At 45.7% G+C, this 14856-nt stretch overlaps 1 protein-coding gene across 3 annotated transcripts in view; it reads right to left on the bottom strand.

Moving 5' to 3' along the window:
* Nucleotides 1–288: 288 nt before the first annotated feature.
* Nucleotides 289–14856, bottom strand: part of LOC122741117 (c-Maf inducing protein) — a 289560-nt gene continuing 274992 nt past the window's right edge. Inside the window, exons 15-22 of one of the 3 annotated variants that reach the window (XM_043984230.1) lie at nucleotides 10217–10333; nucleotides 8141–8281; nucleotides 6893–6940; nucleotides 5480–5626; nucleotides 4146–4251; nucleotides 3386–3456; nucleotides 2094–2143; nucleotides 289–1385 (exon numbers count right to left, since the gene is read on the bottom strand). In XM_043984230.1, the coding sequence (XP_043840165.1) occupies nucleotides 1370–1385; nucleotides 2094–2143; nucleotides 3386–3456; nucleotides 4146–4251; nucleotides 5480–5626; nucleotides 6893–6940; nucleotides 8141–8281; nucleotides 10217–10333 (696 nt within the window). In that variant the 3' untranslated portion in view covers nucleotides 289–1369. Of the gene's footprint in view, nucleotides 1386–1935; nucleotides 2144–3385; nucleotides 3457–4145; nucleotides 4252–5479; nucleotides 5627–6892; nucleotides 6941–8140; nucleotides 8282–10216; nucleotides 10334–14856 lie in introns of those variants that run through there. The other 2 variants (XM_043984229.1, XM_043984231.1) reach the window with 2 other exon arrangements.

The raw sequence follows: 14856 nt of genomic DNA, 5'->3' as shown, positions 1-14856 counted from the left end.
GGCAGAAGTAGAGCAGAGTTACGTTGTGATCCAGCTGTAGTCATCGATCCCAAACACGACAGGGTGCCAGAAGTATTTATCACAGTAACCCCCTAGAGTTCAGAGAAGCTTGGCAGAATTTAAGTTGGGGTGTGTGTGTATGTGTGTGTGCAAGCCTACTCGGGAGTGCTTGAGCAAGCATCCTAGTAGTTTTGCTCCCAAGGCTAGCTCCCTCCACCTGTCCAGCGCCCAGGCCTTCAGCTCCAGTCCGCCCACCAGACAATCATGACTCCAAGGCTGTACAGAGCACACAGCTAAAAGCGAGTCACTTACAGTTTATTTTGCCTGAAAGTATTTCACATCTCTTTGTACACAGCTACAGAACAGGAGTAAGTAGGAAACCATCGGGTAAAGCAACAGTACGGAAGGAGAAAGGTGGCCAATTGTTTCTTCTTTTTTTTTTTTTTCCAATCATCTTCCTGCACCTGATGCCAATTGTGCAGGATAGGACTTGAGGGGCAAAGGAAAACACAAAGAACCTGGCACATAAGATGAATTAAGACTTAACCCAATTTCTCTTTTAAAAAAATGAGGGCACAGCACAGGATAATAAAATCTACCTAGCAAAGTATAAAACGACAAAAAGCGCGGCTCCCGTTGAGTCAGATGAATTAGATAGATAAAAACATTACCTTGGCCACATGGAAATTTTAGAGATGCTCAAGGGGAGAGTGTTTGTTCTAAACAAACAGAAAAGAGAACCCCCAAGCAACCCCTCCCCCTCCCCAGGGCTGTTTTATACAGTCATGGCTCAGAGGGAAAAAAGCCAACTCATTATTCACCTAGGAAAGGTTCTTCCCTTAGCAATTGTGGGGAGGCCAGGAGCTCGGAGGACTAGTGGTCACATTTACAGAAAGGGATGGCTATAGGTCAGTGGCAAAGGGTTTCTCTTCTCCCAAGAGACCATGCAGAAAAGCAGGCATGCGTGAGTGAGGACGCCGAGCGACACAAAATGGTGGCAGGACTTAGAAGTCTTGAAATCTTGGACGAGAACAGAGAATGGTGGAGGCAAATCATGAATCTAGCTCTCTCTTGGCAGGGGACTATCCTACCCGGAAAGGGGGTGGAGTGGGGGTGAGGGAATGGCTAGCACATCCCCAGCCTGATAAAGGAGCAAGGAAAGATGGCTGATCTTTCAGGAACAAGACTTCAGGTAGGTGGCCTCCTCTCCCTCCCTCCCTCCCTGCTCCCAATGTCTTCAGGCTTCAGTCAGTGAGGATGTTTGAGACATTCTGAAATCATAAACACGGCAGCAGACGGACGGACGGATGGACGGACGGGCTGACAAGAGAGCGTTAGCATACAGGATCCATTACGAAAAGGCAATTATTCAAGGAGGGTTTTTCCTTTAAAAAAATAATAATAACAAGACAGCAGACTAGTTTATACAGTACTATACGCCAAGGGGTAAAAGAATCAACAAGTTATAAATAAAAGACAGGTCCCAGACCTGTAGTTTGTGAACCATTTCTTAAATAGGTGCATTATTTAAATCTTATGTACAACAAAATTACTTTGCATAACAATTGCAAGGACACAGGGAGAGGTATGATGATATGATCTGGGCTTTTTCTCTGGGTAGTGAATGGCTTATTTGTTTGGGGAGTCCCTCAAGGGGGCCCCCAGGAAGGCCAATTGGAATGATGAGTGATGGGGGATTCTGAATTTGCTTTTCCCACACGGCATCAACACCAAAGCAAAGAAAATCCACAAGGGGTGTCTCCCCCTTTCCCCCTCCCCCTTTCCCTCCCTCCCCCCACCCACCCCCATTTATAATCCTTTTGTTGCTACAAAGTCTTTTTCAGGTTAGTTAGATTTTTAAAATTATGAATCTAAAAGATTGAGGCAGGGGCCGGGCATGCTTAAAAGCCCCGCCCCCCCCGCCCCCCCTCCCTGACCCCTGCCCCAAGAAAGTCTCCCCCATCTATCTCACAGCCAAGATGGTGAGATCCAAGACCCCACAATGGGCTGTTCTACAGCTATTAGTCAAAAGTTGTTTTGTTTTCAAATTTTTCCTTCTTGTCACAACTTAAAGAGAGCGAGAGAGAATTCACCAGGCTTCAGTGTAGCGGACATCAACCTCTTTCAGATTGGGCAGCTTGGCCTGTTTCAAAAGAATAACAACCATAGTTACTAGGAAACCAGGTATCACCGATCCCTGCCTGGAATGGAGCTCCTAGCTTGGCTTCTACACTCCCCCCAACAAACCCATTCCTCACTAGTCTTGGCTACCTGATGGGAACCCCTTCAAAGGGGTTTCAGTGGAATCCTCTCCAGAACTGTCATCCATGTTAGCTGCCCAGAACCCAGAAGAATTGAGGCTGAGGACAAGTAAGAATGGGAGCAACGATGGACACATTTAACTCATTATTAATTTAATATAATTAGGCCAACTAGTCTGACCCAGGCCGTAACGATACCTTGTATAACATCTCTAACAGGTCATTGTTTTGCTTTTGTGTGAAAACCTCTAGCTGGGCAAGAACCCTCCAAATTCAGGTTTGGTTGATTTCTTTACTTCCAGGTCTCTGAAAACTCCAAACACTAGACTGGTTCTGCCCCCTGGGACCAAGTGGAACAAATCTAATTCCTCATCTATGTGACATCCCTTCCAATATTCAAAGACAGCCATCAGGGATTCCGTAAGGCTTAAGCCTCCTTCAACCAAAGCGCAAATGGCATGATGTCCAAACCCTTTATCATCCTGACTGTCCTCTCCCAGAGGACTTCTAACTTGTCAATGACATTCCTAAAATGTGGCACCCATTGCTACAGTCAATACACTTGCTATGGCCTGACCAAGGCAAGAGATAATAATACTATTATCACCCCTCTTGTTCAGACTTAGGAGATACTGGGGACAGTAAGAATGTGGAATAGGAAGTAAGATAATACATTTAAAAAGCTCTGCAAACCATAATGTCCTATATAAATGTCAGCTATGGCTATACTCTGTCATTCTGGGTTCTAAGGGATTTCCTAACTCTGGCATTCCTTACTATGTTTGAATTCTTCCAGTTCTGACATTCTAAGGTCTTTTTGGATCTAATATTCCAGGCTCCAAGGTCCTGTCCAGTTTTTATGCTCTATGTTCTAAGGCCCAGCTCAGCTGACATTCCCAGTTCTGACAGTAAACCATCTAAGATTCTTTCCAGCTTTGAAATTCTGCATTCTAAGATCTTTCCCAAGTCTGACTTTCTATGTTATGTTTTAAAACCCCTCCTGCTTTGATTTTTTTGGTTCCATGTTCTAAAACTCTGCCTAGCTCTGGATAGTCTATATTTTGTGTTCTGAGGTCCCCCGTGCACCCAGCTCTGACATTCTAAGATCTGTGATTCTAAAATACCTTCAGGTCTTCGTAGGTATCCGCTGAGAGTTTGGTGCTATTCATATTTAAGCTGCAGAGGCTCTTCATTGCTATATAAAGACAGAAAGAGGGAAATGTGTGGTGAGAGACAAGGGAGCCAGATGTGGACATACTCTCTCTCTCTCACACACACACACACACACACACACACACACACACACACTACTACCACCTCCTGAACATGTGTATGGCAGGGTTTCTAGAGGTGAGGCAAGTAGACAAAATGTAGTTCCCAGAACAATAATCCAAGCAGAAAAAGGAATTTAGAATGTTTACTAAATGAGTGAATGACCTGAATGATTTGGTCCAGGCCTTCAATTAATCCTCAACACATTCTGGTCTCCCAGTGTCTCACTGTGAAACTAGAAACTAGCTCACCTAGAAACAATTTTCTCATCCCTCCCATACAGGCACTAAAAGCACAGGCTTTGGACAGAGATGTTGGGGTACCCTTCCTAAGCAAGAGAAGCCCTGCTGGTCATGGCTAAACTGGGGCACTCCTGAAGGTGGAACGAGCTGGTATCTGAGATGAGATTCAGATGCCACTTGGGACCTGTTCAGGTCAAATGATGCCACAGGATCATGTACCACAATCATTTTCCTAAAGGAGTAATGTTTCCCACTATTACCAAGAAGTTTTTCAGGGACTAAGCACTGGTGGGCATATTAAAAAAATCCTGGAACCTTTCTTCAGTCCCCTCCAATTTAGGAACCCCCAGGCTTTCTTGTGTATACTCACAGCTCAGGGCCAGCAGGCCGGCATCGGTGACAGGCGTCTCACACAGGTTCAGCACTTGCAACATGGTGAGGTGTTCTGAAAGGAGCCGCAGACCAGCATCCCCAAACTGTGAGGACAGAAGACCAACTCAGTTACCAGTCTCCTAAGTCTTGGAGGTACTGATTTATGAAGTTTTTATGAAGCTTCCTGACTGATGAAACTCAAAGCAATACGGAAAGATGGTCTAATGGTGTCTTGTTGATGCTCAGCAAGGCACCCTGGGACAGAGAATGATCCACTATTATGATCTAGGTTCAGGGCAAGTACTTTAAAGCTCCAGTTACAGGATCATGGGATTTCAAGCTGTATTGAACTTTAAAGCTGATCTAGTCCAAATCTTTCATTTTATGGATAAGAAAGCTGAGAGAGAATAGTGACTTGCCCAAGGTCACACAGGTATTAAGTAACAGAACCAAGGCCCTTGCAACCAACATGCTGTACGCTATCCAAACCTTTGAGTCTGGAGAGATGGAGTTCTGAATTTGTGTTTTATTTTCCCTTTTCCCTATATCCTCTGTGGTTAGGGTCCCATTTCTTCTAGCTCTAAGGAACCAATGAGGCTGTGAATCTAAGGGAAAAGAGAACTTTTTTTTTTTGGGGGTGAGGCAATTGGGGTTAAGTGACTTGCCCAGGGTCACACAGCCAGTAAGTGTTAAGTGTCTGAAGCTGGATTTGAACTCAGGTCCTCCTGACTCCAGGGCTCTATCCACTGCTCCACCTAGCTGCCCCCGAAAAGAAAACTTTTAACATATAGCATCAGCTGATCAAGTCCATGCAGGTCCTTCTTCAGAAGGTCAATGGAGTCTTCAGACATTGGTGTTATATGGCTGCTTTTATTGGTCATAGAAGACCTCAGGGAAAAGTGAGGGGAACCAGGGGTCTGAAGGACAGTGACCCAAAAGAGGGGAAGTGAGAAGATGCTCCAAGTAGGGGTTGGGGTAAAGTAGTCTCTAGGGCCTGAGGCCTGACGGTAAAAACCCTTTCCTACCTATGCCCCAAAGCACAGATTCTTGAGAAATCAGAACAACATGCTAATTACATCTGAGCACTGGGCTGGACTCCTAGAATGAAAGCATATAATCCAAATACAGGGTCAAAGCCTCCAAAAGTGATATTGTGCAATCCAAACTTAGAAACAATGACCCTTAAGATGACAACAAGCCTTACAAAGGGACTTATCACTGCATGCACCAAGAGCATTGAAGCTGTAGATAGAAGACAGGCTAGCCTTGTGGGAAGCAGAGAGCCTCTACCCCTTGACCTGGTTGGGATGGTTCATGATCTGATGCTCATACCTGAGTGGACCACAGGTTTAGCTGCTTGAGAGAAGGCAGTTTGATGAGGTGCTCGGCACAGGCACTCGTCACGTTGGTGAAGGCCAAGCTGAGGTTCTCCAGGTTTCCAAAGGAGCCAGAGCTCAATAAACGAGCCAGGTCTGCATCCTATAGGGTCAAATAGACAGGATGGGTCAAAAAGGGAGAGTCAAGTATATGGCCAGTGGGGAGCCATACTCTGGCCAACAGGAAGATCTTAGCACTTTGGATGGCTTCAGGTCTATGGGGTGAAATATGGGTTCCTGGAAACCCATCTCTTGACTTGAATAAGAATCTGTCCTTCTGTGGCCTTCCCAAAGCAGGTACTGCATTTGCACCATCTTGCCAAAGACAAGAATGAAGGGTCTGGCTTTATCCCTTACTCACTGCATTTTCATATGCTCAAAGACGAGCACTGTGAAGTCCATGCCTTCTCTGTCATTGAGGGAAATAGTTGGAAGGGCAGGAGAGAGAAGGCCTGATTCTGATCTCACTTCTAGAAAGCAGGTAAGGGGCTGAGGGTGTGTGCACAGAAGGGAAGAGAACAAGTGGAGAAGATAAGGTAAAAGCCTCTCTTGAGCTGCTTTACACCTTAAATCACTGATTCATGTTCTCTAAAGAGACCCTTCCATGTGAAGATGGTAGTAAGAGCCAGACCACTGGACCCTCAGAAACTTGGGGCTGCTTTGTCAGGACCGTTACCCAGAAAACTGTAGTTATAGAATTAAAAGAGACTGAATCATGGCTCATCTTCTGATGCCACAGGTTTAGCTGCTTGAGAGAAGGCAGTTTGAGGAGCACATCTTATAGATCAGGGAAACTGAGGCCCTCATAGGGGAACTGACAAGACCAAGACCACAAAGATTGGGAGTAGCAGAACCAGGATTTAAAATTGGGTCCTCCAACTCTGGATACAGAACTAAATGCAAAGAGGCACTGTGCAAACTTTTTTTTTTTTTGGCAGGGTAATGAGGGTTAAGTGACTTGCCCAGGGTCACACAGCTAGTGTCAAGTGTCTGAGGTCGGATTTGAACTCAGGTCCTCCTGAATCCAGGGCCGGTGCTTTATCCACTGAGCCACCTAGCTGCCCCCACTGTGCAAACTTTTAAGCCCACCATAAATGTTCTAGCATTTCCACTGCAACAACACCCCACCCAAACATCTCCTGAGGACCTCTAATGACCTAGTGCTCAGAAAAGAAATGGCCCAGTTCCATCTCTGGTAAATCCACCCCCAGGAATGATTGGGAGAAGACAGACAAAATCATGAATGGCCAACCATTCCTCATCTATCATTCATTCAGATTGGCACTGACACCAACCCACTCATACCACTATGAGGCCATGTTCCATACTCCTAGAGAGAGTGGCCCAACACAGGAAGAAAAATACTTACTGTGGACTTGGAAGGCAGAGTTAACCTGGTGGGCCCCCCTTTTCTTTGCTGTAAAAGAAATAAGTATCTATTGGACTTTATCTTCACTTTTCATAGTCCATCCCTGTCCTGCCCAACCTGTGCCAGTTCTTCTCAGAAGCCCTGCAAGGAGCCTCAAACAAGTGTTTAAGGTCTGCATCCTATAGGGTCAAATAGATGGGATGGGTCAAGGTAGTCAGGTATATGGCCAATGGAGAGACTGACATACTCTGGCCAACAAGAATATCTGAGCATCTTGGAGGGATTCAGATCTATGGAGCGAAATATGGATTGCTGGAAACCCATCTCTAGACTCAGAGTTTGTCTGCTTCTCTGTGACCTTCCCAGAGCGAGCAGGGCATTCTCACTATCTTTCTCACCATTGTCTCATCATTCTGACCATCAGCCCTTGGCTGCTGACTCCCCACTTCCCTTGTTTGCTCTGCCCACTGACTGGCTTCACTTAGGAAATGCAGATAGAGGTTTTCTCTGAGTGACTTTCCCTCTAAAGCACCCAGCAGGGGTCAGAGATGGTTAGAGAAGGCCTGGAGAAGAGCCCAAGCAATTCCCCCCAGACAAGAAAGCATCACTGAGAGGCTGTGAGACTGTCATATGATCTCTCCCTTAGTGCATCTGACTCTGAGATTGAGAGGATAACAAGCACTTGGGAACTGCTATGGCTTGTCCTGCTGCAGCTAGAACCTATCATTTGATGCAGAGAAGTCATTCTCTCCCTGTGACAATCCACGAGACAGCGCCACCTTGGCATGTAGATCATTAACCTCTTTTGGGCAATAAGAAATTTTAAAATTCTAAAGCAATGTTTGTCTGAAGACAGAAAGTGGAGTTGGGCATCAGAAAGATTGTCTGCATTTTTCTGGACACAAATCTTTCCTCAAAACTCTTAGAGCAGGGTTTCTTAACCTGGGGTCCATGAACTTGGTTGTTTTTTTTAAATATGATAACTATATTTCCATATAATTGGTTTCCTTTGTTATCCCATGTATTTCTATTTTATGCCTTTAAAAATATGATTCTGATAAAGGGCCCAAAGGCTCCACCAGACTGACTGCCAAAGGAGTCCATGATACAAAACAGGTTAAAAGCCCCTGCCCTTTATAGCACTATTTTGCAAGGCAGAGAGAGAGTTTGATAATTATCTCAATCCCCAGTAACAGACCCAGAGAACTCAGTAATTACACACATGGCCAGGATGTTATCAAGACCTACCAGCTCCTTCAGCTCCCTCTGCCTGTCACAGAGTTGCTCATACATTTTCTTCCCCACATCGGTACTTTCAAGGGTAGAGATGATCTGTAGTTGGGTGTCATTGTTGTCTATGATGTTGTATTCCAGCATCAGACACAGAATCTGGCAGGGAGACGGACAGGAAGAAGAGTGAGCAGGGGCCAGCAGAGTGGAGGGAGTTGTTTCTATGCTCTCCTATGGGAGAAGCTGCCTGGCTCCTGGGAACCCTGGGGTGTAAGCCTTCAGGGTACTAGATGGTACTATCCCGCACCTGTGGGAAAATCCTTGCGCATCCTCCCTTCCTTACTGCAGGATAACTTCACACCCATTCCCATTCAAGTTTGTCAGGCCAGAGGTGCTTGCTCTGAAAATCAGGACATTCTCTCTTGCCCTTTTCAGTTCCCTTCACTGTCTCCTCCTCTCATTTTCATTAGTCACTGTCCTGATCCAGGCCTCTTCTCTTCTTTCTCCTCTGATTTTCTATTAAAATTTTTCAACCTTTCTCCTTTTTCTGGACATCTCTCTGGAACTTCAGGTCTCAGGATGCCAACAAGGGAAAGAGATGGGAACAAGATGGAAGAATTCCAATTTCCCCTCCTTACCCAGAAACTCATTAGGTCCCTGTGCCCCCTAAAGGTGTTTGGCTACAAGTTATCTATCCACTTGGCACAAACCAGCACATAAGGAAGAACTTGTTGAAATGAAATGGGCTGCCCCAAGAGGTACTGAGTTCCCTGTCATGAAAGAAATACTGGATGTAGAATACTATTTCAGACTAGCAGATCTCTGAAGTCTATTCCAGTTCTGTGATAGTCACTTGTTTGAGGCACAGAGAAGAGCTGAGGTTGTTTACATGTGCCTCTTATCAAGAGAGGGGGACAAATGTCATTCACATCACTATGTTGACTTAGATGTTTCAAGTACCTGCTTCCTCACCCCACACCTAGCCCTTCTAGTCCTTGCAGAAATAAGCACTGGTTATTGTAATCTCCCCCTGTCTTCCTCTCAAGTTTCCTATGGAAAAGAAGTCCCCACTTTCCAAAAGGATCTATAGGAAACACTGGAGACTTTACCTACACAGGCATCTGACTTCTTGGCCCAGACTCACAAACAGTGCAAGGAAGTAATGACACAAATCCAAAAACTCGGGACAGCTTAGGGAAGTGTGGGGCTTGGCAAACTGGGTACCTATCAACAAGCACTTGCCCCCTATTTGTTTTGTTTTGGTTTTTGGTTTTTTTGTGGGGCAATGGGGGTTAAGTGACTTGCCCAGGGTCACACAGCTAGTAAGTGTAAAGTGTCTGAGGCTGCATTTGAACTCAAGTCCTCCTGACTCCAGGGGTGGTGCTTTATCCACTGTGCTGCCTAGCTGCCCCTTACTCCTCTATTTATTTTAAAAGTTGGGGAAAAAAAGGGGAGGGAAAGAAGGCTTTCTGAGTCATTTGTATTTGAGATAAGTAGGATGAATAAATGGAGAAAGTATATCTCCCCAGCTCTTTCTAGGGCAAGAAGATTGAAAGAAGTGGGAGAAGGGGAGAGAGAAATAAAAAGGAGGTGAGAGGAGGAAGAACTGAATTAGAATCCCAGAACATTAGCTAGAGTAGGAAAGGCCTTTCCTGATCATTTTATCCAGCCTCATTAGACAGATAGAGAAACTGAGCTTCAGAGAAATAAGCTGACTCATCAAAGGTCATACAATTAGCAACAGAGATAACACCCAAGTCCAGACGTCCTTCATGGCCAGTGCTCTCTTCACCTTGCCTCAACCATCCGTCCTCCTGTCCGTGCAATTCTCCTTTCTCCAAAGCAATCAGCACCGTGGACTGTCCCTTGCTTCCCTCTCTAAAATACTGGGCCATTCACCAACTGGGTGAATAGGTAGGATGGCTGAGAGAGAAGAGCCCTGGACATGTGAATACTCTCAAACTTAATAAAGTAGCCTCGGGCTGCGTCATTTGCCTTCCCCCAGTCCCCAACCTCCTTGTTGTGGTTGCTCCTTGGATCTCACCACACAGTGGCCAAGCAGTGCTGCTGAGCCAGGCTCAGGCATACACTCACCTCCACCATTGTCTGATTGCCCCTTAGGGCCAGGAGCATGCACGGTCCCAGCTTGTTCTCAGCCAGCGAAAGTAGGAACTTTTTCGTCTTATAACAGGATCCCATGAGTATATGCACCTGTGAGAGGAAGGAGGCCACAAAGCAAGGTTAGAGGCACCGGCCCACAGAAATATCAGAGGATATGGAGACATACGATACCTCCCACACATCTGCAGACCTCAGTGCAACCCAACACTGAGGTAAAGCTTAGAAGTTCCAGCTTTAGGCCACAGCACGCCTAGAGACAAAGGCAGACCCACAGGCTGCTACAACTAAGCCACTGCAGGGGCAGCTTCTTAAGTAGGGCAATGCCCGAGAAGTATTTGTGCTGTCATGCTGACTTTCTTTGGCTTTTCTGATAGTAAACACGATTTTTTGGACATGTGGCCTCTGGGAGGGTTGTCAGAGAAGACCCATAAGACCAGTGATCAAGAACAAAGACCATCAAATAACACACCACCCCTCTCATACCACCCACTACACACATACATATTTACATACATACATGTACTCACTGCCTCCCCACTACACTTCTAAGTCACAAAATCACAAGATTTAGATCTAGCAGGGGCCTTAGAGACAGTTTAGTACAATGTCTTAATTTTATGGATTAGGAAACCGAGGCACGCAGAGTGTTAGAGATAAGGTTCAAACCCAATTATTCTGATTTCAAATCCTGTGTTCTTTTTACCAAACCACATCCTGCTCACAACAAGGATCACTCCTTTTTCAGTGTTCTTATTTATGGAGATGGGGATCTGAGTTTTACTCTGGGCCAAGCAAGAGGCTGCAGCCCTGCTGTTAGGCAGCTAGGTGGCGCAGTGGACAGAGCACTGGCCCTGACGTTGAGAGGACCAGAGTTCAAATCTCACCTCAGACACTTACTAGCTGTCTGACCTTGGGGAAGTCACTTAACCCCAATTGCCCTAAACATCTGGGGCCATCTCTAGTTGTCCTGATGTATATCTTGCCACTGGACCCAGCTGGCTCTGGTGGATAGAGTGAGTTTGGTGACCTTGCACAGCCCTCCCTCACTTAAATCCAGTTCAGTGCAAGTCCTGACATCATCCCAATGTCATGGTCCTCTTTGAGAACGAAGGACAAGAAACAACAAGCCCTACTGTCTGATATTGTCTTTGGACTTTTGGCACTAATGGCACCTCAAAGAGATTTCTGAAACCCTCATGTTGAGCTACAGCCCAACATTTACATGGCCCAGGGTGGGCAGCACAAGAAGGTCTGTCTTCCCTTCCCTTCCTTTTTTTTTTTTTTTTTGGCGGGGCAATTGGGGTGAAGTGACTTGCCCAGGGTCACACAGCTAGTAAGTGTTAAGTGTCTGAGGCCGGATTTGAACTCCGGTCCTCCTGAATCCAGGGTCAGTGCTCTATCCACTGTGCCACCTAGCTGCCCTTTCCCTTCCCTTCTAAGGGCCTCTTAGGGACTGGACAGTTTTCTCTGGGAAAACCTGATGGTCACATCATCTGCAAATACTTGTCAGTGAGTCAATAGTGAGTCTTGTCTAGGGAAGCCAACCCACTGAAGGCATGCTTCCCAGTGGCTTTAGACATGAATCCAAAGGACAGGGATGGACTACTGGGATATCATGAATTTACCCCAAAGAACTTGACCTGGAGCAGGCCATACTTCCTGCTGGCTTTGAAGATTATATATAATGAGATGGAGAGGAAGGTGGTGTTGGAAAGGAAATGATGAGTCACTAGAGGGGATAAAGAAGCCTCCCAGGTCTATCTGTCCCTCATTTCAATACATAGTGCTTTTGCTTTCTTAAAAAGTACTGTTTTGAAATGGAAACTTCCAAGCCCCCCAAATCATGCTATACTACTCTCGAGAAAGAATCCATTTTGATCTTAGAAGCTGTCTAATTTTCCTTCCAACATTTGTGTAATCATTAGGGTCCTGGTGTGGCATGCCAATGGATCCTCTCAGACTAGTGGTTGCCAGCTCATGTTGCTCCTTACTCTCATTGGGTACTGACTGGTGGAGGGACCACCAGGCGTTGCTATGGGGAAGGCAATGACGTCTTCACTGGGAGATTATGGCTCAACTTGAGAAATAAACGGAGAAAACAAAGTTCCAAGCTCCAGAAATCTGGCTAATCTAGCAGTGAGTGAACAAGTTAAGACAGAGCACATACACAGAAATATCTAAAAATAAGCCCTTTTCAAGAAGGACCCAAGAGGCAGCTCATATATTATAGACAAAACTCCTGCTTGGCTCAGCTCACTGGGTAGTTATATATGAATTGGTTTCCCAACAGAGCTAGTTTCCTGGTAAAGAGTTCCTTTGCCTTGCAAAAGCACGGGAGAATGAGTTATTTGCTTTGATAAGAAAGGGGAAGGGTACAAAGCTAGTGGAGCCAGGGATGACCATTCTAACTGAGCTGGCTGGCCTTGGGTAGTACTGTGCCCAAATCTCCCTTCCTTCCACCCTACTCACCCTGGAACATCTCTCTTCTGTTCTCCAGGGGAGGGTCTCCTAGGATTTAGGACCCTTTCTGCCTGAAAGTATGGCTTAAAAGGAGACCAGAGAGAGAGGGGAACAGTCCTGGCACTCTGAGCAGCCTGGCTCCCTGACAATCCTCCCCAGAGCCCAAATGTCTGGAAAGGCATCATGAACACATCACACACAACTGTGAGGGTGTTTCAGCAGTGCTCTAGGTTTTTCCCATCCTCTCCCTTCTCTACAGGGACCCTGCATATCTCTGTCTGTCTCTTGCGCTCTCTCTCCCTCTCTCTGTCTCTATCTCTGTGTCTCTCTCCCCTTTGTTAGAAGCTTAAGTCAAGGACTGTTTTGCTTTTGTCTTTGTATCCCCAGTGCCTGGCACATAGTAGGCACTTAATAAAATGCTCACTGGATCTTTAATCACTTACTGACTCCAACTCGTAATTTCCCTTTTGCTTAAAAACATGTTTAGGTCTCCCTTTCTCTTGGCCTCCTTTGGCCTCAGGGTCTTCTAATGAGTCACTGAGTTCATCGGATCACAGATCCTGTGTCCCCTCATCTGACTGATGTTTAGGATTCTTCTCAGGCCTTGATGACCATCTCTCTATCTCCAGGTTGGGGATATTTCAGAGGCAAAGACCACTGGGAAAAGACACTTAAAGAAAGTCAGTATCTGCACTTCTGAATGAAAGCCAGTCAGTCATCACAATGAGCAGGTGATCACAGACCGAGGAGAATATATTAGGATCACAGATTTCGAACTGAAAAGCATGTCAAAGGCCATCTAGTTCAACCTCCACATGGCATAGATGAGGACACTGCCTTGTCCAAGACTACACAGGCAGCAACTGATACATGCAGCATTTGGACCCTGGGTGCTCTGGCTCTAAAGACAGTGCTCGTTCCTTCTGAATATGCTGCCTCAGTTCTTTGGGATCTCTCTGGCATCTGTCCCCTCATTCTTACTGCAGCTGCCCCAGTCCCAGTCCTCATCACAATGCACTGGAAGTAATGAGAGAGGCTCCTACCTACTTTTCCAGTCTCCAGCTCCACCTCCAATCTGCGCTGTATGTGATGTCATCTTCCTAAAGTACAAATCTGATCACACCATGACTCTCCCCCTCCCCTCAACCTACTTGCCTAACCTTTCTATGGACCTGTGATTCTACTGGTGTAGAGGAAACTTCTAGTGAGAAAACTCCCTCTACTAGTTCAGATCAGCAATTTACCTGTTGCCTGGAGCTCTGAGAGGTTAATTGACTTTCCCAAAGACATACTGCCAGCATGTGTCAGAAATAGGACCCAAGGACTTCTTACTTCAAGGCTATGCCTCTATCCGCAATGCTACACTATCTCTCACCTTTCAAGCCTTATTTCCTACTACTTCCCTAACTTTAGCACTAAAGGCCAAACTTTAGCACTGAGCCTCTAGCATGCCTTACCCTTTCTACTCCCAGTACTGTTGCTCATACCTAGAATCCTTTCCCCATCTCCACCTACTAATTAATCCTTCAAGAACCAACTCAAAACTCACTTCTTCTACAAGCCTAGCCTGACCACCACAGCCTAAAATGATTTTTCTTTTTAACCCCTATTGTGATTCTTGTGTCCAAGAACTCCTCACCTGCCTCCCTCCCAGGGGTGTTGGGAGGATCAAAAGAGAGAGAGAGGAAAATATGTGTGTGTGTGTGTGTTTTCATATATATAGGTTTTCAACTGCAGCCTTTTCACTGTCATCTTATTCTTAGTATAGTTCTTATTTCCATGACAAGATTATAAGCTCTTTGAGGGTGTGGTTTCTGTCTTGATCTTCTTTGTCCCCCAAGAGTGCCTAGTATATCGGCTCAACACATACTACTGGAATGACTTATCATCCCAAAATGATTCTTTCAGTACATCAAAACCCCTCAAAAGCTCTGTGAATAAAGCCTAAACTTCTTGCCATTCAAAGCCTCTATCATCTGGGTCCTGAACTTTCTACCCCATTTTCCACTACACATCTAGACAAACCCTCTCCTCATCTAGCCAAACTAGCTCCCCCCAGACACCATGCACATTATTTTCACACTTTTGAACATGCTACTTCCTTGACTTGAAATCTTATCCTCTCTCTGTTTATCTAAGTCCTACCCATCCTT

Source organism: Dromiciops gliroides, chromosome 2 (assembly GCF_019393635.1).
Source record: "Dromiciops gliroides isolate mDroGli1 chromosome 2, mDroGli1.pri, whole genome shotgun sequence".
Classification (NCBI taxonomy): domain Eukaryota; kingdom Metazoa; phylum Chordata; class Mammalia; order Microbiotheria; family Microbiotheriidae; genus Dromiciops; species Dromiciops gliroides.
The sequence above is the reverse complement of the archived record's forward strand: the minus strand, read 5'-3'. Positions and strand labels throughout refer to the sequence as shown.